This window comes from Parasteatoda tepidariorum, chromosome 8 (genome assembly GCF_043381705.1).
Source record: "Parasteatoda tepidariorum isolate YZ-2023 chromosome 8, CAS_Ptep_4.0, whole genome shotgun sequence".
Taxonomy (NCBI): Eukaryota; Metazoa; Arthropoda; class Arachnida; order Araneae; family Theridiidae; genus Parasteatoda; species Parasteatoda tepidariorum.
In genome coordinates, this window is record NC_092211.1 from 42,098,668 (window position 1) to 42,119,427 (window position 20,760).

The window sequence follows — 20,760 nt, forward strand, 5'->3', positions numbered from 1 at the left end:
TCTACATTTTGACCTTGGGATCTGGGGTGCAAGGGCAGAAGTTTCAGTCAGGTGGTCAGCCGACCCCCAGTGTTTGGATCTACAAAAAATAATTCGTTTCTAAATTAAAATTTCAACTTACGTTAAAGCTATACTAAATTAAAAGCTTAGCCGTATGCTTAATTGACGTAAACAAACTTTTACGGCTATTTTAATTTAATGTTTAATTGAAATCTTATTGTACTAAGATTTAAACTAATTTAATAACTACACTTAATAAAGCGTTACTGAGTTCAAATTTTGTTACAGCTTTTTTGATTTAATATATAATTAATTCAATTGCTTGATTAAATTCACATAAACTGATTAAGTCGTTTAGATGTACTACACTGACATTTAAACGAAACTTCACTTAGAGCTACACTTAATAAACCGTTACTAAACCAAATTTCAACAAATCTTAAGGTTATACTGAAATTAAAAGTTCAGCTGTATACTTAATTGGCGTAAACAAGCTTTTGCAGCTTTTCTGATTGAATATTTCAATAAAGTAAAATCTTATTGTACTAACATTTAAACGAATCTTACAGCTGCTCCTACTAAATTAAAGTTTCAACAAATCTTAAAGCTTAAGATAAAGTTCAGTTGCATACTTAATTGTTTGCAGCTATTCTGATTTAAAGTTTAAATGAACTCTTCCTATATTATTAACATTTAGAGGAATCTTACACCCTCAGTTAATAAACCGTTGCTAAATTAAAGTTTCAGCGAATCTTACAGCTATACTAAATTAAACGTTCAGTAAATAATCGTAAGCAATTTTATAGGTTATCTAATTTAAAGTTTAAATGAAATCTTACTACTGTACTAACATTTTGATGATTCTTACTGCTTTAATAAATTAGAATTTTATAAAAATCTTACAACCATACTAAATTAAGATTTAAACGAGTATTACAGCTAAACTAAATTGAAAATTACTCTAACCGCTATATTAAAGAGTTATGTATTATTATACTCAACTGCCATTTTTTTATATATAAAATAAAACTGGTTTTATTTTAGTCTACAATAAATTATTCTAATTACCGTTTGCTTTTCTCATTCATTTGCATTTCCTTAAAGTATCTTAGCAAATTATCGCTTCAAATGTAACTCTAAAGAAATGTAATCAAAATTCGGACTCTTTCCCAATAAATTAACATTCATTAAGTAGAGTCGATATTTAAAGATCCGCAATCAACTGGCAGTAATATTTCGGTACGCTTTCGTCTCTATTGAAACGTAAATGTTGGAAAATGTTTTCGGAAATCGCCGAAGAATGCCGATCATCTGAGATTACTTGATTTGCAGGTTGAATTTCGAGAGAGAAGTACCATCTATAAATCTCTCGCCATTCCAGCTCTTTGATGATTTTGTCCGATTCTGCTGAAGACTCGGCGATTTGCATTCGCGTGGGTACCTCATTACCATATGTAATTGCCGTTATGACGTTTCCTGATTCGACTCAAATGCGTTGCAGATAATGAGCCGAAATTATGCAGAGTGCCCCCCTGCTGTCGTTGACAAGACTCTATTGCAGCGAGATTTCTGAGATTTGCCGTTACATTTATGCTTGTAGTTGCATAATAGCCATGCTGTAAATCTTTGAAAGTTAGGATATCTTGCGTTTATTGCTTATTAAGAGGTGCCGCGGGAGAAAATTTTTGTGTTAAATTCTATTTCACTGCTTTTGGTAGTTTTAAATTTACAGTTTAGAATAAAGTGAGTCCAGGTAAAAAACTAGAGTAAACCTTGAAGTTTCAAATACGGAAATTTTTTTTTCAAATTATCAAAATGCAAGAATTATGGCAGGTTTACATAATTAGGAAGTAAACCTGCAATAATTTATATCTATGTATTTGCATAGTTAGATTGTATAAAATGCATATAAGTTATTGCAGGATTACTTCCTCATTGCGTAATCCTACCATAATTAATTTTGATATTTTTGATGCGTTATCCTATTATAATTCTTGATATTTTTCATACGTAATCCTATCATAATTTATTCACATTTTGATATTTTTACAAAACATTTCATCATTTGAAGCTCCATGGTTTTCTTTAATTGTACCTGAAGTTAATTTTTCTGTAATTTTAATTTTAAATTACTTAAATAGAAGAATTTGCCACGAGATATTTCTCCTATGATATAGCGCCCTCTTAAGTTTTTTTTTTGTTTTCGGTATAATGATTTTGATATTAGACACATTTGAACACGCTTTGTTTATATGTTTATCATTAAAATTATTGTTATTCGGTGGTGTATATTGAATTGTATATTTATGTACAAGGTCTTTTAAAATCCCCACTTTTAATATATAACTAGAAACAAAAGTCAAGGAAGGGTTATTTATTAGGAGCCGCAAATTAATATTGTAACTTGAAAACATATTATCCGATTTTGTCTAATCACTAACGAGGAAAGTGGTTTAAAAGACTTAAATGTTAGTTACAATGCCTAATGATACTCATATCCAGTTTCTTCGCTTTTTAACTTTTTCCCGTTTCCACTGACCAACCACAGTGCTGACAGAAAATATGCTCAGTGGTAGCGGATCATGGGAAGAATCCTCTTGCCGTCTGGTTGACTGTGAGAGTTTTTCGTGGCTTTTCCTTCCGTACATCACAAATGCGGGTCAGCTTCACCAAAAAGTCAAATTTTTCGACTTTTACAAATTAGGCTCAATTGTTTGTTTTTTTTTTCAGTATTATTACACTGAAGATAATATATACACTAAAAAATATTCTGCGCAAAAAATATTATCTTAAAATACATATTTTTCCATTTATCTCTGATTTATCTCAAATAAGCAAAGCGAAATTTAAAGAAAAAGAAATAGCAGTTGCTAAAATTAATTAAATCTACTTCGTTTTTAAATAAAATTAATTAAATTTTCTTTACGGAGATGTCCTTCAAAATATATTCTCCTTTTTAAAAAAAAAAAACGTTGCAAATAGTCATTGGTTGAGGGATTATAAAGCGCTAGCTCTTCTCTTTTATACCTTATTATTATAAGTAGAAATCACATTCTGTTTATTTGCGTATTTTTTAACATTTTCTCTTTCATCTTCTTACAAATTTATTTATAGAAACAGCAAAAAATATTTTAATTCCTGGAGAAAATATTCTTTTCTTATATTTTGTTTTTATTATTTATTTTATTTTGCTACATTAAGAACTTTAAAAGAAAAGATCTAAGTATGTATCCTATTCAAGTTATCAAAACTCTGTTAAAAAAATCTTATTCAACGGAAAACGAAAAAAAATTTGTTTTCTAATGCAGTATATGAATTGAATTACTCCTAATATTTTGAGTGCTTCTATTTGAATTTATTTTAAACACTTATCAAAAAACATCTATTAATGCAATGTTAGAAATTCAAATGATCTTGGAACATATTTTATTTTATTTTATAACCAGCGCTGAACAGCTCTCGACCCAACTCTGAGTTTACGACTATCTACGTTAAACTCCGTAGCCTTGAAATTTTTTACTCATCCCAGAAGACAGGGGAACTCATAGATAAAACATTGGAACGATGTAAAGTTTGTGGAGAACTTTTTGTTGGAACTAACCCACATTTGGGTTATGCGGAGAGAAAAACCATGAAAAGCTCCCACGGTTAGCCCTATAGCAAGGGTATCCTAACCCATGATCCGTCTACCACTCAGGATATTTTACGTCTCCACTCTTGTCGGTGAGCGCCGGAAGCAGAATTAGTATCAACCAGTCACCGTTGGTATTCGAACCTGGTCCACCTCATTGGGAGGCGAATACTCTATCCCCTGATCCACCGCGGCTCTAGAACTTAAGTTTTATTTCATTTCATAAGAGTCGTCGAACAGCCAATCCAATTTTTGGGTTTACGACTACTAATGTTCAACGCCGTAGCCTTGTAATTTTGAACCTAGTCCAGGAGACAAGGGAACTCCTGGATCAAGTATTGAGAGAAGGATGTGTAGCGTTTTTAAATAGTACTTAAAGGTGCTTATTTTTGATTTACGTTTTTTAAAAGCCCTTAACTGTACTTTTTTTTATTTGATGTTTGTAAAAAGTACTTAATTTTCTATATTTTAGAAAGAGGTTTTTTCCTTGCCGTGTCGATTGTCGTTCTAAATTACAAAAAGTGCATGATTTTTCGCAATTTTCTCTGCAGTATTTTTCAGAAACTAGTTATTTTATCATGATTATGTAAATTCTTTGAAAATGTTTTTGAATTTTCTTGATTTTATGTTTATAAATTAAGAACTTTAAACGATGAAAAAAAAAATTTTTATTCCTGTACAGCTCCTAATTATGATTTTTTTTTTTATTTTGGAAAGTGCTTATAAATATTTTTTCGAGTGTCAAAAAGTACTTAAAAGTTGCTTATTTTTTGTTGAAAAATCTGTCTGCGCACCCTGTGGGAGAAATTTGCCTTCGTGGAGGACTTTTTTAAGGAACTAACCCTGATTTGCTTATACATAGAGGGGAAACCACGAAAACCTCCCACGGTTAGCCTGACGGCAAGGGGACTCTAACGCAAGATCCATCTACCACTGAGGATATTTTACGTCAGCACTGTGGTCAGTGCAAGCCGGATGCGGAAGTCTTATCGGGAATTCTATCGCTGCGATTGGAACCCAGTTCACCTCATTGGAAGGCGAATGCTCTCTCCCCTGTGCCATAACAACTCAGAGCTGAAGTTTAAAGCATTCAATAATAATTTTCTTGTAAGTTGCTACCAATTCCAAGAGAGTGCTAACGAATCCAACTGCATTCCAAAAGTCTGCAGCATACTCCTAAACCTATGGTAAATTCAAAAACCCTATGGTATACATTCCAGTGGAACCCATGGTATTTATTAATAATAAGACACAAAGGTTTTGCAATCAACAATTGAGTCACCTTTGTTGGCACAACCTTTTTGTTTTCAAACAAAGTACGGCAGTTTCAAAATCTTAAAATCTATTCTAATAACATTAAAAGAAACACGTGTACATAATTCTAATACGCAACTGTTAAAAGTATCGAGTTTTTTAATAAAAAAAATACTTGTTTAAAATACAGTCGATTATCCAAAATATCATTTTTTTTTCTTTCTTTTTTTAAATATTGCATTCCAATACATTTTCTTGTTCTTTTACATTTCTCGCGTAAAATTCTTTCTTGAAGATATGACAATATTTCTTAGTAATCATGAAAAAATATTTTACTTGAACATTTATTTTAGGAAACTCGCCAAAAGAACAAATTTTAATTTGTGCAGCAAATATTCTTTTTTCTTGTATTATGTTCTATTCATTTAATTTATTTTGCAACATTAAAAAATAAATATCCTCCTCTTTTCTAGAGAAATAAATAATTTAACTTGCTGTGCTTTCTCGCAAAAAACGAATCCGAATATTTATTCAATTATTTTATCGATTTCCCCATTTGGCTATTATTTGGCATTCTTTATTAAATTTCATACACATATCGCTCCAGATTTGACTTACAGCGAAACTAGCTGGAAAAGAGAAATATTTTCTTTTCATCGTTCTCTGAAGAGCATCCAAAAATAACACACCCACCTTTGCGTAAGTGTTCGAAAGGGGGGAGGCGTTCATACTATCCACCCTTACATTTATAATTCGTTTATTTACGATAAAACAACATCTCCCACAAAATTTCCACTTCTTTCATGTCGGCCTGTGGAAGGCGCTAGTCAACCACCTACCTCCCTGCGCTGTAGGGTCCGATTGACCCTTCCCTGCGCAGTGCGCAGGCTCCCCACCCCCAGCCTCTGTTCCCTTGACAACCTGGACGAAAAGAGAAGACCTGTGCGACCGTAAAAGATTCTTCTGGCGCGTGCACTAAAGGTGCCTAGTGAATGTGTGTGCCTGTTTAGATTTAACACACGGTGGGAAAAGGAGTTCGAATTATTTGTGCATGGTTGACAACAGCACAACAAGGTGTTGTGCTGGTTTGTTTATGTTTACTAGTTGTGTTTCTTTGTTGCAAATACAATATTCAGAAGGAATACGGAGCGCTAAAAATAGTGCCCATTTGGGACCCCCGGGGAAATGTGTCATGTTCCCCTTGGGGTCCTCGGTCCATAAAAAATAAGGATGGGTGCTTGAGTGCTATTTATGTGCTGTGTGCTTTTTAATCTTACTGGATAACAATCTTGTTGTTTTTGTGGAATAAAGCTAATGAAAAGTGAAATTTCATTTCAATATAATTAGCATGCTTATTCTTAAATTTATTTGAAAAACAAAAATTATAACTTATATTCATGTTAGTCACTTTAAATAAGTCTATGTTCGTTATAAAATAGATGGTTGGAATATATTAAAAATTGAATTTTATAGTTCATGAATTACATTTTAATCATGTTTAATTATCTGAAATTATAACAGTTGACATATTTGAATATTATAAAACCAATTTCTTTCGTATTGCAAGTTTTCATTCAAAATTTTACTTTATAAAAGCAGTTTACAGTAGTTTAAAACAATTGTTTTCCTAAACTTTCATTCAAAATATGTATTACAAGTAGTTTTATTTTTTCTTAAAAATTGATTAAATTAGTTTTATTTTTAAAGAAACAATACAGTTTTTTTTAATTCTATGCATTATCAAGATTTATAATTTGTGAATGTTTAAATAAAAAATTTTTTACTGATTTTTTGTTTGACTAACTAGGTTTTAAATTTTGAGTAAATATAAAAGTCTAAAAAATCATACCAGATATTTACAAACCTTAAGCATCATTCTCTAAAAAAGTGATGACGTATTATACACATTATACACATTATAAATAAATTAGTTTAATTATCAGACAATTTCAAAAAGAAATACAATTTTACACGATTATCAAGCAATGCCTTTTTTCAAAGTAATTTAAAAACATATGATATTTCTTCCAAAATGTTAACAAATCAATGATAATAATAATGCCCATGAAAATACCCTGTTTACTCTATAACATATCTGCCAAAACATTACAAGTTTTTGGTGTTTTATACAAGGATTCAATCCAACGATATCGTTGTGATTTTTAAACATACTGCTGTTTGTCTTCTAAAGATGTCCACCTTGGATTTACTCCCATCTCTTCAATGAAAGTGATATAAAGATAATCAATTAAAACATGTTTCAAGGCGTGGTGCAATATCGCGATCCACAGCAACAGCAACAATCCCAACGTTTCCAACAGCAACAGCAGCAAATGCTGAATCAGAAACCTCCTCTGCATCCTCAGCATCATCCTCAGACAGCGGTGCTCTCCAGTTCATCTTCATCTTCGACAGATTCTTCGGGGGGAGGACAACAGTCAGGGGCAGCTACCACCCCACCGAACCGCCGCTCCCGACGAAGAAAATCCCTCCTCTATCAAGTTTTGATGTCTCCCTTGAGGAAAAAATCAGGATCCACCAATACTTTGAATACTGTGGCTAATACCCCGAGCAGCGGTAATCATCGTCAAGGAAATTCCGTAAGTCAAAGCGAACATTCTTAGCTTTGTTGATGTTCTATAGTTTAAATAAAGGGATTTTTTTTTTTTATTATTGTAAAAAAAACTCTTTTCTACGCCAATATAAGCTGAATTAAGTTCTATTTTTCACTTGTTTAATTTTTTTAATATGCTTTCTACACTGTAAAAAAATTTTTAGAATTTCTCAGTATATTTAACGATTTAAAGCGGTGTTGTAGACCAGACTTTTTTTCTCCGTTTTTTACCCTAATCACAAACACATCAAAATCGTCAGTTGAAATTCTAGTGCATTGTTGCGTTCCGTAATATAAATTTACCTTTTCTCCTATCATTATACTATTATTTTCTATACTTTTTAGCAATTACTTTATGGTTTTGAACATAGTGTAAATAAAACTGCGATGCAACTTCATTGTTAAATTCATACAATTATTTCAACGAAGTGACCCTGGTTTGAACCCAGCAATGACTGGTTGATACAAATTCTGCCGGCGCGAAGTATTCACATCTGGGGCGAGTACAGATTTACTAACTTTCAACAAACAAAATTTGATCCCATATGGTATAAATCTGTTGGGACAATAGATTTATTTGTGATTTTTATCGTAAAAACTTGTTTGGTTACGGTAAAAAATAAGTTTGATTACGGACTTTCTTCGTCATTTTTACGGAAAAAAAATTGTTTTTTGTAAGGTAAAGAACTGTTGAGACTACGGATTTACTTCATGAAATTTACAGTTTTTTTCACAACCAACCCAGCTGCGGGCTTAAAACTGTACATTTTACGTGATTTTTTTACAGCATAAACTTACATATCTCAGACTAGCACATTAGCACGTTTTGTGAATATAGTTGCAATTTATTAAAAATTATTCTGTAAGTCTTGTTAGCCATTTTTTACACATGTATAATGAAATAGATTTTTATCATTACAAAATTAGATAAATTATATATCATTGAATTGAATTGCTTTACATAATCTTGATAGCTTCCAATTGAACTTATTTTAACCAATTAATAACGCTTATTAATTAAGTATTAGAAATTCAAATTTTCTTGGAGCTTTATTAACGATAAATTTCTTGTAAGTTTCTACTGATCCGTACACCGTAAAAGGTTCCGAATCAACTTACGGTATAAAGTACCGGAATTTTAAGTGCATCATCCATAAAATCCCTTTTTTCACCGCACATTTTACTGTAATATTTACTTAATTAGAGTGATTTAGTGATTCTACGGTAGTTATTACTGTGAAAATTATGGTATATCAGGCGTTTTTGTTTACGGTAATCATACGGTAAAATGTACCGGTACCCTGAGTGTCGGTACTTTTTACCGTAATTTGATTTGGAATTTTTTAATCCGGTATAATGTCTTAACTAATCCAACTGTATACCAAATGTCTGCAGCATTCAAAAAGACAATGGGATATTTCACTGTTGGACCCATGGTTATTATTATAATCATAATAAGATGCCAACATTTTGTTATTATCAACTTTGTCACTCCTGTTGACACAATCGTTTTGTTCTCCCACACAGCACTGCAAATTCAAAATCTTATTATCTAATCTATTAACAGGAAATAATTATGAACATAATTCTAATGCATAATACTGTTATAAGTATTGAGTTTCTTAAAATACTGATTTAAAATTTAAATTACTGATGCAAAATATCAGGCAATCCACAATACCGATTTTCTCTTTTTTTTAAATATCGTATTCCAATACTTTTTTCTGTTCTTTTTCATTTCTCTATTCAAATTTTTTATCAGGATATGTGGAAATGATTCTTAGTAATCTTAAAATATTATTTTAGTTCAATGTTTTTACTTTAGAAAACTCGTAAAAATAATTAATTTTCAATAGTTTCTGGACAAAAAAAAAAATATGGTCAAAACTACCAGAATATGTAATTCTGGTATCTTTGACCATATTTTTTTTAATGTAAAATTTGATAATTTTTATAGTGATACCTCAGAGCATGGCATAAAAAACCATTTATTTGGTTAAATATATTATCAGTTTAATATTTTAATTGAAAGTATGGTAATAAGAAATGTAATTTTGAAAACCAGAATTTTATGTAAACCGTCACAATATGAAAGCAAAAATTGCCAAATTAATGGTTTAAGTAACTTATATTTAATTTTTTATTACCAGAATTATGCTTTTTTTTTTACCAGAAATGTCATTAACGCACAGCACGGTAATTTTGCCAGATTTTTTTTCTTCGTGTAAATATAAATATATGTATTTTTTAAAATGTATATATTTATATATATATTTTTTTATATATATAAATTTTATATATATATATTTTTTTAAATTATTATATTTAGAAAACACGTAAAATGAACAACTGTTCTTTTATTTTTAAGTCTGAGCATTTTTTTAATGATTTTACTTTAATATTTTTTTTTTTTTTTTTGAAAAAATTAACAAAAGTATTAGTTTGCGATTTTCTTTTTCTTTGTTTCCTACAAAAACCATTTCATTATTATAGGAAGTTATAAAATTCAAAATCATAAAATATTAAAAATTATTATTAATATTATTGGTGTGTGTCATGACGGATAACCTAGGAAGATGCACAGTATTTAAGCAAATAAATATTTTAAATTTCTTATAATATTTAATATCATTTATCCACAAGTAAATATTTTGTTCGTCAAGAAACTTAATGAAATAAATACCTGATAAAGTTCTGTTGTCATCATAATACTGCTTAACCATCACAAAACGAGTTCCAGTCCTCACTGGTAACAAACTGAAGGAGTGACGCCAGACAATAGTTGGTTTATTCTCAGAAAAATTGGTTCAATATTAAACCATAATTTTAGTGCCTTGGATCATATCATTAAATTTTGTGCAAGAAGTGTTAAATTTAGCCATGCGACCTCTCAATTTGGACCATATTATTAAGTTATCATAATTAAGACAATGTACGCGATAACTTCAAATATCAATAAAGTTACAAATTTGAACGAAATTGTGATTCATTTACGATAAATTCGAATATCAATAAATTGCAAATTTGAACAGAATTGTGGTTCGTTCACAATAATTTCGAATATCAATTACGTTGCAAATTTGAACGGAATTGTTGTTCAACATGCTTAGAAATTGATAAAAATTAAAAATTTGTATATTCTAAAATATATCTTTTTAGATATTAATAACAAAATTGTTTTGTTCGTGGCTGTATTTATTTTTACAGATTTCGGCAACTACCTATGGTAACTTTATCTTTCTGTATTGATAATTGCACTTCTTTATTGCTTGAAAAATAAATATAGCTAGTGAATGACTAAAAAAACTCTTCAATTAATACATGTATAATACATGTTTCGTTTTATTTAATTAAATGTTTCCAAAAAGCTATTTTTTATCATAACAGATCTTGCTATATAATAATTGATTTATGTTTCTTTGTTTGATCTAAATGCATATTTACTTCGATGATCATACGCGTAAACGACGTGTCAATAAAAAAATGAAACCGATTTCGGGAACAATGCTTTTTATCTCTCACACAATTCTTTTTAAAATCTTGTACTCCTATAGTTAATCGCATCTTCTGCCTGATGAAAACGCAGCAGACCTGAATCCATTCGATAAAATTAAGTGGTTCGTATTTTCATTTTTTTACAATGAGCAAAAAAAAAAAACCAGAAATATTTTCGCACCAATAATTTTAATACCTGCAGTAATGCCCATTTTTCATTTATGGCTTTTTTTTTTCTTCCGCTGCATTGCAAAAATAAATTTCTATAGACGTTTATAATGCTTCGTTTCCCCAAAACATTGAAAAATTAAGAAAGGAGGAATTTATTTTTCATAGCTAATTTATCGTTCAATCTATCTCTTTTTTTTCCCATTTTGCTTGCTTTATTTTTCTCTAGATTTATTCAATTCATTATTCTTTTATTTTTCTTAAGGTCTAATTGGAAAAGCGTTAAAAAAAATTTTGGCGAGTTATTGATGTTAGTGTATAATAGCTAGCTACAATAAACATATTACTTAGTCGTTCTTTTAAAAATAATAATGCGTATGCATTCGTCTTGGTTTGCTTTTAAAAAAGTGAATTTATTGAAAATGTTTTTGCTTTTAAATAAATCCATTGATTTAAGGCATAGTGTATTCAATGTACTTATTTAAAAAGTGTATCGAATGCACGTTATTAACAATGCATGCATATCTATCAAGTTTGTATGAATTTTTTTGCGCACACATTCGTTTTTTAACACTTGTCGTCCAATTAAATAACCTCGCAGATAAATTGATTTATTATGCAGGAAAAAAACCTAAGTAAAGAGCAGTGAACTTGGGAATTCGGAGAAAACATAGAAAGGGTAAACAGTTTTTTGAAGGAGGAAAAAAAAAAGAAAAGTTTATTTTTGGTATTTTATTTTATCACCGAAGTAAAAGTAAAATATTTGAGTTTTCATGTTCATAAATTTGCTTAGATCTTTAATCTATTTAACTTATTTATCCTTTTTTTATGCATAAAAGTATTTAGTTAATTATCTTCTTAAAAACCAATTATCTATTACTCACAATATGTATAATTTGGAGAAAGAAGTTGTAGATTCGTTTTATTCAGGTTTTCAGCATTTTAATTCTTACTACCACACATTTAGTAACATAAAATATTTAAAAGTAAATTTAACCGAATAAATGTTTTTATGCCAGTCTCTAATAAAATTATCAAATTGTACCACATTTTCCAAATTTTAAAGCCATATTTTATTTTTAATTTACCAAAATCATTACCTAAGCGTAGTCATCGTAGTCATAGTCCAAAATCATTTCCTAAGTGTTCCCATTGAACCGGAAAAACGGTAAATTTATCCATATTCTAGTAGTTTCGACCCTGCTTTTTTCTTTGAGTACAATATAAAACATAATTTTGATTATTAGTTTTTTTATTATACATATTTAATGCCTAACTTTTCAGTTTCAATTTGATTAATTATTTGTTTTCGTTCTTTACGTAGTTAGAAATAGCATAATGAAATAAATTTTAAAAAAACATTCTATTCGTTTATCTATTCGCCAATTTTGATTAATAAATGGTAACTGTATTATGTATGATACATTAAGCATTAACAGCCGTTTTTGACAAGTTACGTTATAAAAATTTTAATACACATTTTAATATTATATATTTTAATACATATTATTCATTATTCAAACCGTAAATACCAAATTTTAATTATTATAAGCATTGATTGATAGTCGCAAGGACTCTTACTTTAGCTACATAAAGAAAACCAGAAGGGCTTTAAAATTTAAATTAAGGAAACAGATATGTTCATAATGGAGAATTCTATTAATCATCTATTGCCGCACATTGTTAGAACAATGGGCATACATTTAACTCCAATAAGGAAATAATTCGTTAAACTCACTTCATCTTGATAGTCTTGTGTCTTATTTCACTCATATGAGTTTCAATTTAGTTAACACCGGCAGTGTGTTTTAAAACTAATATTAACTAAAAATGTGTCCCCAGATATCTCTCTCCTCATAGTTTCTTTAAAAATACTAATATTTTCAAAATTGCATCCTTTGTTCATTTCTTTTAAACTAATGTTAGTCCTGTTTCTATTAAAATCCATTTATACTAAATTCATTTCTATTAAACCAGTAGTAACAGATATATGTACTCATCCTTTCATTGTAACTACAGTATTTATTCCAAAAATGCATCCGTTTATCATTTCTATAAAAATCATCACCATTTCGTTAAAACTGATGTTAACCCCAAGAATATAAATCTTCATCATTTTTTAAAGTATTCCGAAAATACATCCCTTAGTCATTTTGTTAAAATTAATATTAATCCTAAAATTAAATCCTTTCATCATTTCTTTAGCGTAGTTTTAATCCAAAAATGTGTTCCTTCATCATTTCTTAAAAACAAGCATTTTTCCCAAAAATATATTCTCGTATCAATTCTTTCAAAAAAAATTCTTTTTCTTCAATATTTCAACCTGAAATTTAATCTGTGCTGATAATTAATAGCTTTTTCGTACTTAAAATCCCGATTAAGTGCGATTTAAGTCTTATGTTAATCCCAAAAATATAAATCTTCATCGGTTTTTAAAGTAATATTCTTTCCAAAAATACATCCCTTAGTCATTTCGTTAAAATTAATATTAATCCTGAAATTAAATCCTTTCATCATTTCTTTTTAATCCAAAAATGTGTTCCTTCATCAGTTCTTAAAAACAAGCATTTCTCCCAAAAATATATTCTCGCATCAATTCTTTAAAAAAAAAATACTTCTTCTTAAATATTTCAACCTGAAATTTAATCTGTGCCGATAATTAATAGTTTTTCCGTACTTAAAATCCCGATTAAGTGTGATTTAAGTCCTTTCGCCTCAGCCTTAATTAGTGTGATGAAACGATGAAAATATTTCACACTTTTCAAAGATACTGTTTAGTGAATTTGTTTTGCAAGCTCTTATCTAAATATGTTATGTTGCTTCCAATTTACTAAACATGTTGCCGTTTAGTCCCTCGGCTGTAATTTAAAAAAAAGAAGGGGAAATTATGAATAAGTAAATGATTAATGCATCAAAGCTTAAAAAAATTGTAAACAGTTTTTAGTGAAAGCATTTTAAAAGCGATAATGAAACAAACGTTATTTCTAATCGGATTTTATGTTTGCTTTACTTTTATTTTTGCTTTCTGTAAGTGTTCAAAGAAAAAAGTTTCGCATGATTATTTTAACATCATTGTAAATGTTTGAAAATGTATATTTCAAAAGCATAGGCTTTATAAAAAATATATGCTAGTTATTAATTCCAAAAGTCAAACAATTACATGCAGATAACTTTGGAACAAAGTATTAAAAGTTGTTAATGGTTATGCAAGTTTAAAATTTTTTATTTGCTCTCAGAAAATTCTGCGCCTGGCTCCTACCGACCACAGTACTGACTTAAAATATCTCAGTGGTAGACAGATCAGGGGTTAGATTCATCTTGCCGTCAGGCTAATAGCGGGAGATTTTCGTGGTTTTCTTCTCCGTGTAACGCTAATGCATAGTTCCATCAATATGCCCTCCATGAAAACAAATTTCTCTCAATACTTCATTTAGGAGTTCCCATGTCTTCTGAATTAGGTTCAAAATTACAACGCTCGGAATTGAACCTTGGTAGCCGTAAACTCAAATTTGGGCCGGCTGTTCAACAACTGTTATATATTTATGTATAATGTCATGCAATAAAATTGAAAGTTATTTAATTTGCGCTATAATATTAGAAATACAATTTGTCAACAATATTATGGTTGTTGCATGATATTATTGTTAAACTTGCTCTGAGAGTGAAATCAATCTTAATACTAGAAGAAATTGCATTGCACTGTTCATAAAAAAAAATTGTAATTCTTAAAATAAAATGAGTAAAAATACTTCTTTTTTTCTGAAAAACTCTTCAAAATGTCAATAAAAGCACGTACATTCATGAAAACATAGTTCTTTAGAAATAAGTATTTTTATCAGTAGCTGAAATGCCAATAATGTCACACAAACATTGTGAGAATGAAGCTTTTAAGCGTGTTAAAATTCCCATTACTTTAAATCTTTCTGCTGAAGTTAGTGTTAAATAGTTACATTGCCAACTGTTTACTGCGTTGGTGAATTTTATCTATGTTTTTAGATTTCAGCACTTTTTACGACTGTTTTTCTTACAGATATGTTGTTGTTGAAAAATTTTAGTTTTAACGGCAGCGAGTAAATACTTTTTTTCAACATTTAAATTTAATGAAATAAAGAAGAAGATTTCAACACATTAAAAATGGCGTGATGCCTCATGTTCCTGACGTAGCAAAATAGTCTACTAAAAATGCGATGTTGAAATGAAAAAAAAAATTTAATGAAGCGTTAAATAACAAACTAATGTAAAAACAATGAACACAATGAAAACAATGAATATCATAATAAAGAACTTAATGAAATAAAGTGAAAATGCAATATTTAAATAATACTAAATATGATATTAATATAAAAAGTGGTGTATATAAATAACTAAAAAGGGATTATAAACACAATAATGGAGGGCTGGGATAGTCTGGTTTGTAGGGTGCTGAACTCATGTCCGTGTGAACGGAAGTTTGATGTTGATCCAGCCGGCCGTAAACTCCCCGTGTAGTAAATGGTGACTAGTGCACGTTAAATCTGTCTGGTCAAAAGCCCTCCATGTTTCCGTGACAAATTAAACCTCTGGGGGTATTGGATTGGAGATTGATCATTCGCTGGTTCAGGTTGAAATTACGATCTGTGGATGTATGAATGGGTACGCCCTATGAACGGGTGCGACGTATGGATGTGGCAGAAGTCGAATTCTGGGCAATAGATGGCGCCACTGGAAAACAAGAACATTCACATGCTACTGCCTTAATGGTCTACGACAAGAACATCAAACACAATAATGAATTAATAAATAAAATGATGACTAATTTTAAAAATTAAAAAAAAGTGCTGTATTAAAATAGATAAAATTTAAAATAAATGTAGATTAGCCTAATATGAAATCGAACTATATTAAAATGCAAAGTTATAGTAAACAAAATAATGAAGTAATGTAAAAAAGTATGAATTGTATTTGTTTTGTTACATTAAAAAGAGTACTTGATTTTTAAAAGCGCAATTTTTTTACTTGGTATATTTTGTTATGAAACACTAAATCAATATTCGTTCGAAGAAAAACCATTCTAAATTTCTTATCAATTATTTAATCAATTTTAAATCTTATCAATCCCTTTTCTAAATTTAATCCTTTAATTTTTTTAATTTCCCTATCAGTGTTTAAAAAAAAATTTGACGAAAGAAGAAGAAAAAAAAAAAACGTTTTTTTTTGAAGTGTTAAGGTCACTTAGGATACCTCAGGGTCGTGGGGTCTCGTGTTTACTTTAAAAAGGCAAACTCCCCATGAAAAAGTCCTTTAAATTTGATCCTTCTCCCAATAATTAAGCCTGATATATTAAATGTATCTTTTATCAATTATTTTATAATTTATCAACTTATATCATTTTTTTAAAATAATATGAGCCGCAATTTATTTTATGTTTTTTATCCGTTTAGTCACTTTTTGTGTTATCATTATGATCCAATTATTGTAAAAAAATGGCGTGCTTTGAAAAAAAAAACTGTTTTTTACTTGTTTAGCACTCAACGATGTTATAAATCATGAAAAACCGAAGCTGGTGCTTAGTATGAGAAGCTATCTTTCTGCAGCTAACTAAACGGAAAGTAAAAATGTGCAGCGACACACTCACTTTTGCCTTTTCTTTAATGCAAAAGCGAAAAGCAATTTTTCTTCGCTTTCATCTTTTTAATATCTAATAAAGCTTTCAGTTTCTACACAAATGAGTATTTATTAACTTTGGAGATTAGAAAAAATTGTCAATTTATTTTTCCTTTTCTTTTTCTCAAACTCATCACAAAATGTTATTACATTTCTTTACTGTCAACTGATGGTTCATAAATGAATACAAGTATCGTTTTTCAAATGATATAATTATATCGTAATTAAAGATAAAAATTTTATTGTTTATACGTATGACCTGCGTATAATTGATGAATGCGACCGAAATAATATTTATGAATAAGTTGCAAGCATTGTTAAATACAACCTTAATAGTATTTGTAAATACGATCTGCATTCACAAGAATTTTTGCCGCTACTTCTAATGTTGTATTTTATCCTGAATAATTTTAGTATTTTATGTATGTATGAGCAATTCATACAGATGTAATTATGAATAATAATACATATCTATAAATTATGCTGATGTAATTATACGTATATGCATAAATTTTTCAGATGTAATTATGAATAATAATACATATGTGTAAATTATGCATATGTATAGTGTATGAATCATACATATATATCATTCATACATATGTATTTATATATGAGTGAATAATTTATGAATTGAAGAAAAAACGTTTTTTTTTTTCTTTTGCTACTACTTATAATGTGGTATTTTATCGGAAAAAGGCCTTTTCTTTTTCGGAAAAGATCAAATTAAAGCGTCATTAACCGACCATGAAAATAAAATTATGAAGGCATTTCTAGAGGATCCACGAAGGCTAGTCAGTCCCAATGCATGACTCAGGAGTCCTCTTGTCTTCAGGGTTGGGTTCAAAATTGCAAGAGTACGGAATTGAAAATTGATAATGGTAAATTCAGAATTGAGTCGGCTGTTTTTCACCGAGTTTCAAATAAAAAAAATAATAATGCATCCATGAAATACATAAGGTAAATGAATAAAAAGTTTTTTCGAAGTAACAATTATTCGGTAGAAAAATTAATTTCTTAGCATATAGTTTGATAGGAAATTAGTTACTTCATTGTGTATTTAAAGCGAAAAATAGTTACTTCTTAATATGAAGATCAAATAATAAAATAATTACTTCTAAATGTGTTATAGAAAATTAGTTCTTATGGTATAGCAAAGAATTATTTATTCCTTTATATTAAACTCATTGCTAAGGAACACTAAACTATCAGATAAAATAAGAATACTAATGAATAAAAAGTACTATAGTTGCTAAAACTAGCAAATTGAACAAATATTGCCAAAAGAGTAAAAAGTAGCTATTTCTGAAACTTCCTATTTTTAGACTATAAAATAAATATAGTTTTAAACCCAATCTTCGATTTGTAAACATATGTTTTTTTAACACAGTTTACCTTTTTTTACACTTTTCCATATTTTCTATCCATTTCCAATTCTGCTAGATTAAGCATTTTGAGTAAGAACAAAAATACACGATATTTATTACCACATATCTACCAGCGCAAGACCATCTCATTTTTCTCAACTGACACAGTAAGTGCAAAAATTGCTCTCTTACATCAGCCAAGTGCAACCACCCTTGTGATTGAAAACCGTCTCGGAGTCCTCCCCCAGTTCTTGGTTAAGAACAGAAAAAGAACAAAGCACCAAATAAATCGAATAGAATAAAAACCTGTCAGCCATTACCCGTTTCCAACTGATCGTCGGGTAAGGTCTACATTCGACACAAGTGTCGAATCTTTCCTTTTGTCCTACCTATATAGATATCATATAAATGTACTTTCAGTCCTCCTTTCAAAAAGATTTTTTTTATTTATTTCAGAATCTTTCTTGTAGGAGGTTTAATACTTTCGTTGGACGTCCTCCAAGGCAAATTTTTACCAACCCACTTCTCTTCGCTATTTTGAAATTCGAATTTTTCAACCTTGTCATCGGTGGCTTCTGTTCTTTTCGAATGGATTTTATCTTTCCTTTCGGAATTGTTTATAAGGGTTTTTGTTCCAGATAAATTTGGAAGTCAAGGCTGGTTGAGTAATGAGAGGTGTTCAAGAGTTAAATGTTGAGCACTTTTTTCACGTCTTTAACTCTGACTTTATTTCCTTTGATGTAGCTTATATAAGTGTATTTTTATCTGTAAATAGAAACGGACTTATTTATTAAGTGATTATTTCATTTTTTAAGAGCTATGTTTTTTACTTTCATTTAAACATTTTCTGAACGCATTAGTTTAAAAATAATTTATAAAAATGGAATTTAAATAAGTAAAATCATATTTTAACCCTTTATGTACCGAGGGAACTTGTAAGTCCTTCTAATATTATTTCCATATAGCATTGAAACGGAACAAAATATGTGATTATTTGAAGTTAACAACGTGATTATTTGAAGTTAAATATGCCCAGCGGAACTATTTAGTTGTTGATATTTCTTTCAAGGGTGCCATTTTATGATTCCTCAATTTTATTCCTCAATTATCAGATTTCTATCTCCATCAATTTTGCAAGTAAATCCTTCATCTTTTTTATTTATTCTCATAGATTTTCACTTTTTACTTTAATAAAAATTTTATAATGTAAGTCCCAAATTAAACATTTTAAGAAAAATTGGAAGATTATCTTGCACGTTAAAAAGATATTTGTCAAAGTGTAAATTGGACATTATTCAATGGGACAAAAAGCATTTGCACATTTCTGATAATTTTTTAATAATTTGTTAAACAAAGAGTTACAAGAAAAATTTAATTTCTTTTAATAACATCAAGGACATGCTGTTGAAAATTTATCCTTGGTTGTGTGTGATATATTGTACTAAAAAATGCCTCGCGTAGATGTTGAAATTCTATGAAATGATATCATAGATGTTGAATATAATCGTAGATGTTGAAATTCTATGCAAGATGTTGAAATTCTATGAAAGGCAACAACACATAATCTCTGTATAAATAGATGAAACCCTTTCTTTAATTTCTTCGAAAGGATAAACAATTTCAATCTAACTCTCGGTTTATTTTTTCCTCTCTGCCTTAACACTTGTTTTATTGCTTTTTAATAGTTCTATTTACTGGTCTACACTTCACTGTGGTAAAATAATGACCCCTGTTAAAAGTCTTTTATAGAATTTAACGGTATGCGAAACAGGTTCATGCAACAGAAAATTTGGTTTTAGAATATTGTTCTTTTATGACTTAATACGAGAGGAAAGCATTCATATTTTACTTTGCAGCTCCCGAAAGCAGATTGAGGTGATAAAGATAAAACCAGCTATGAACTATAAGATAGTATGCTCTGGAAAATGTACAAAATAATTGCACAACTTCGCATAAAGCTTTTCTTTTGGTAAAAAATAGCACTACAGCTCAGATATTTGAAGTATTTTGGAATGTACTTGAAATCTTCCTATTAATAGTTGTTACTTCACAATTGCATGTAATAATCTCAAGTTTATTTCAGTTAATTTTTCTAGAATCTAAAACATTCAGTGAGAGATGGAAGGAAGTACGCAAGTAAAAAAAGGATATAATTCTAAATAAATTATTACAAAATATAAGAATAGTTAACATTCGTATCAATAAATCTACTATATTTTCTTGTCACTTAGTCGTAGTCGATTCTTCATACTTTGTGCATTAAAACTGGTTTATAAGGACCATTTCTATTTGAAATCCAACAGTTTTTATCTTAAATTTTTTCTGAACTTCATGTACCCTAGTTGTTCGTAAGTTGAATTCTAACAGTATTAACCGGAGAGATAATAAAACATATCAACATAAACTCATATCAACAATTTAAATATCTGTACATATCCTGCACTCATATTGGTTTATCCTAACTCATCTGTAAAGATCATTACTGTTCAAACTACCATAATCTTTAACCAAACAATTTGACACTGACGATTATGGTGCTTTACGTGTGCTGTTACACTGTTGATAATCTATTGTATACCTGTTACTAT

General features: G+C 29.3%; 1 protein-coding gene across 13 annotated transcripts in view; it reads left to right on the forward strand.

Annotated features, from left to right (window-relative positions):
* LOC107447376 (coiled-coil domain-containing protein AGAP005037) overlaps positions 1–20,760 on the forward strand; it is a 679,334-nt gene that overhangs the window by 519,701 nt on the left and 138,873 nt on the right. For 2 of the 13 annotated variants that reach the window (XM_071184698.1, XM_071184702.1), the window contains exon 1: positions 5,693–7,485. The exons of 10 other annotated variants lie outside the window; for them this stretch is intronic. In XM_071184698.1, coding sequence (XP_071040799.1) covers positions 7,141–7,485 — 345 coding nt within the window. In that variant the 5' untranslated portion in view covers positions 5,693–7,140. Of the gene's footprint in view, positions 1–5,691; positions 7,486–20,760 lie in introns of those variants that run through there. One more of the 13 variants, XM_071184696.1, reaches the window with a different exon arrangement.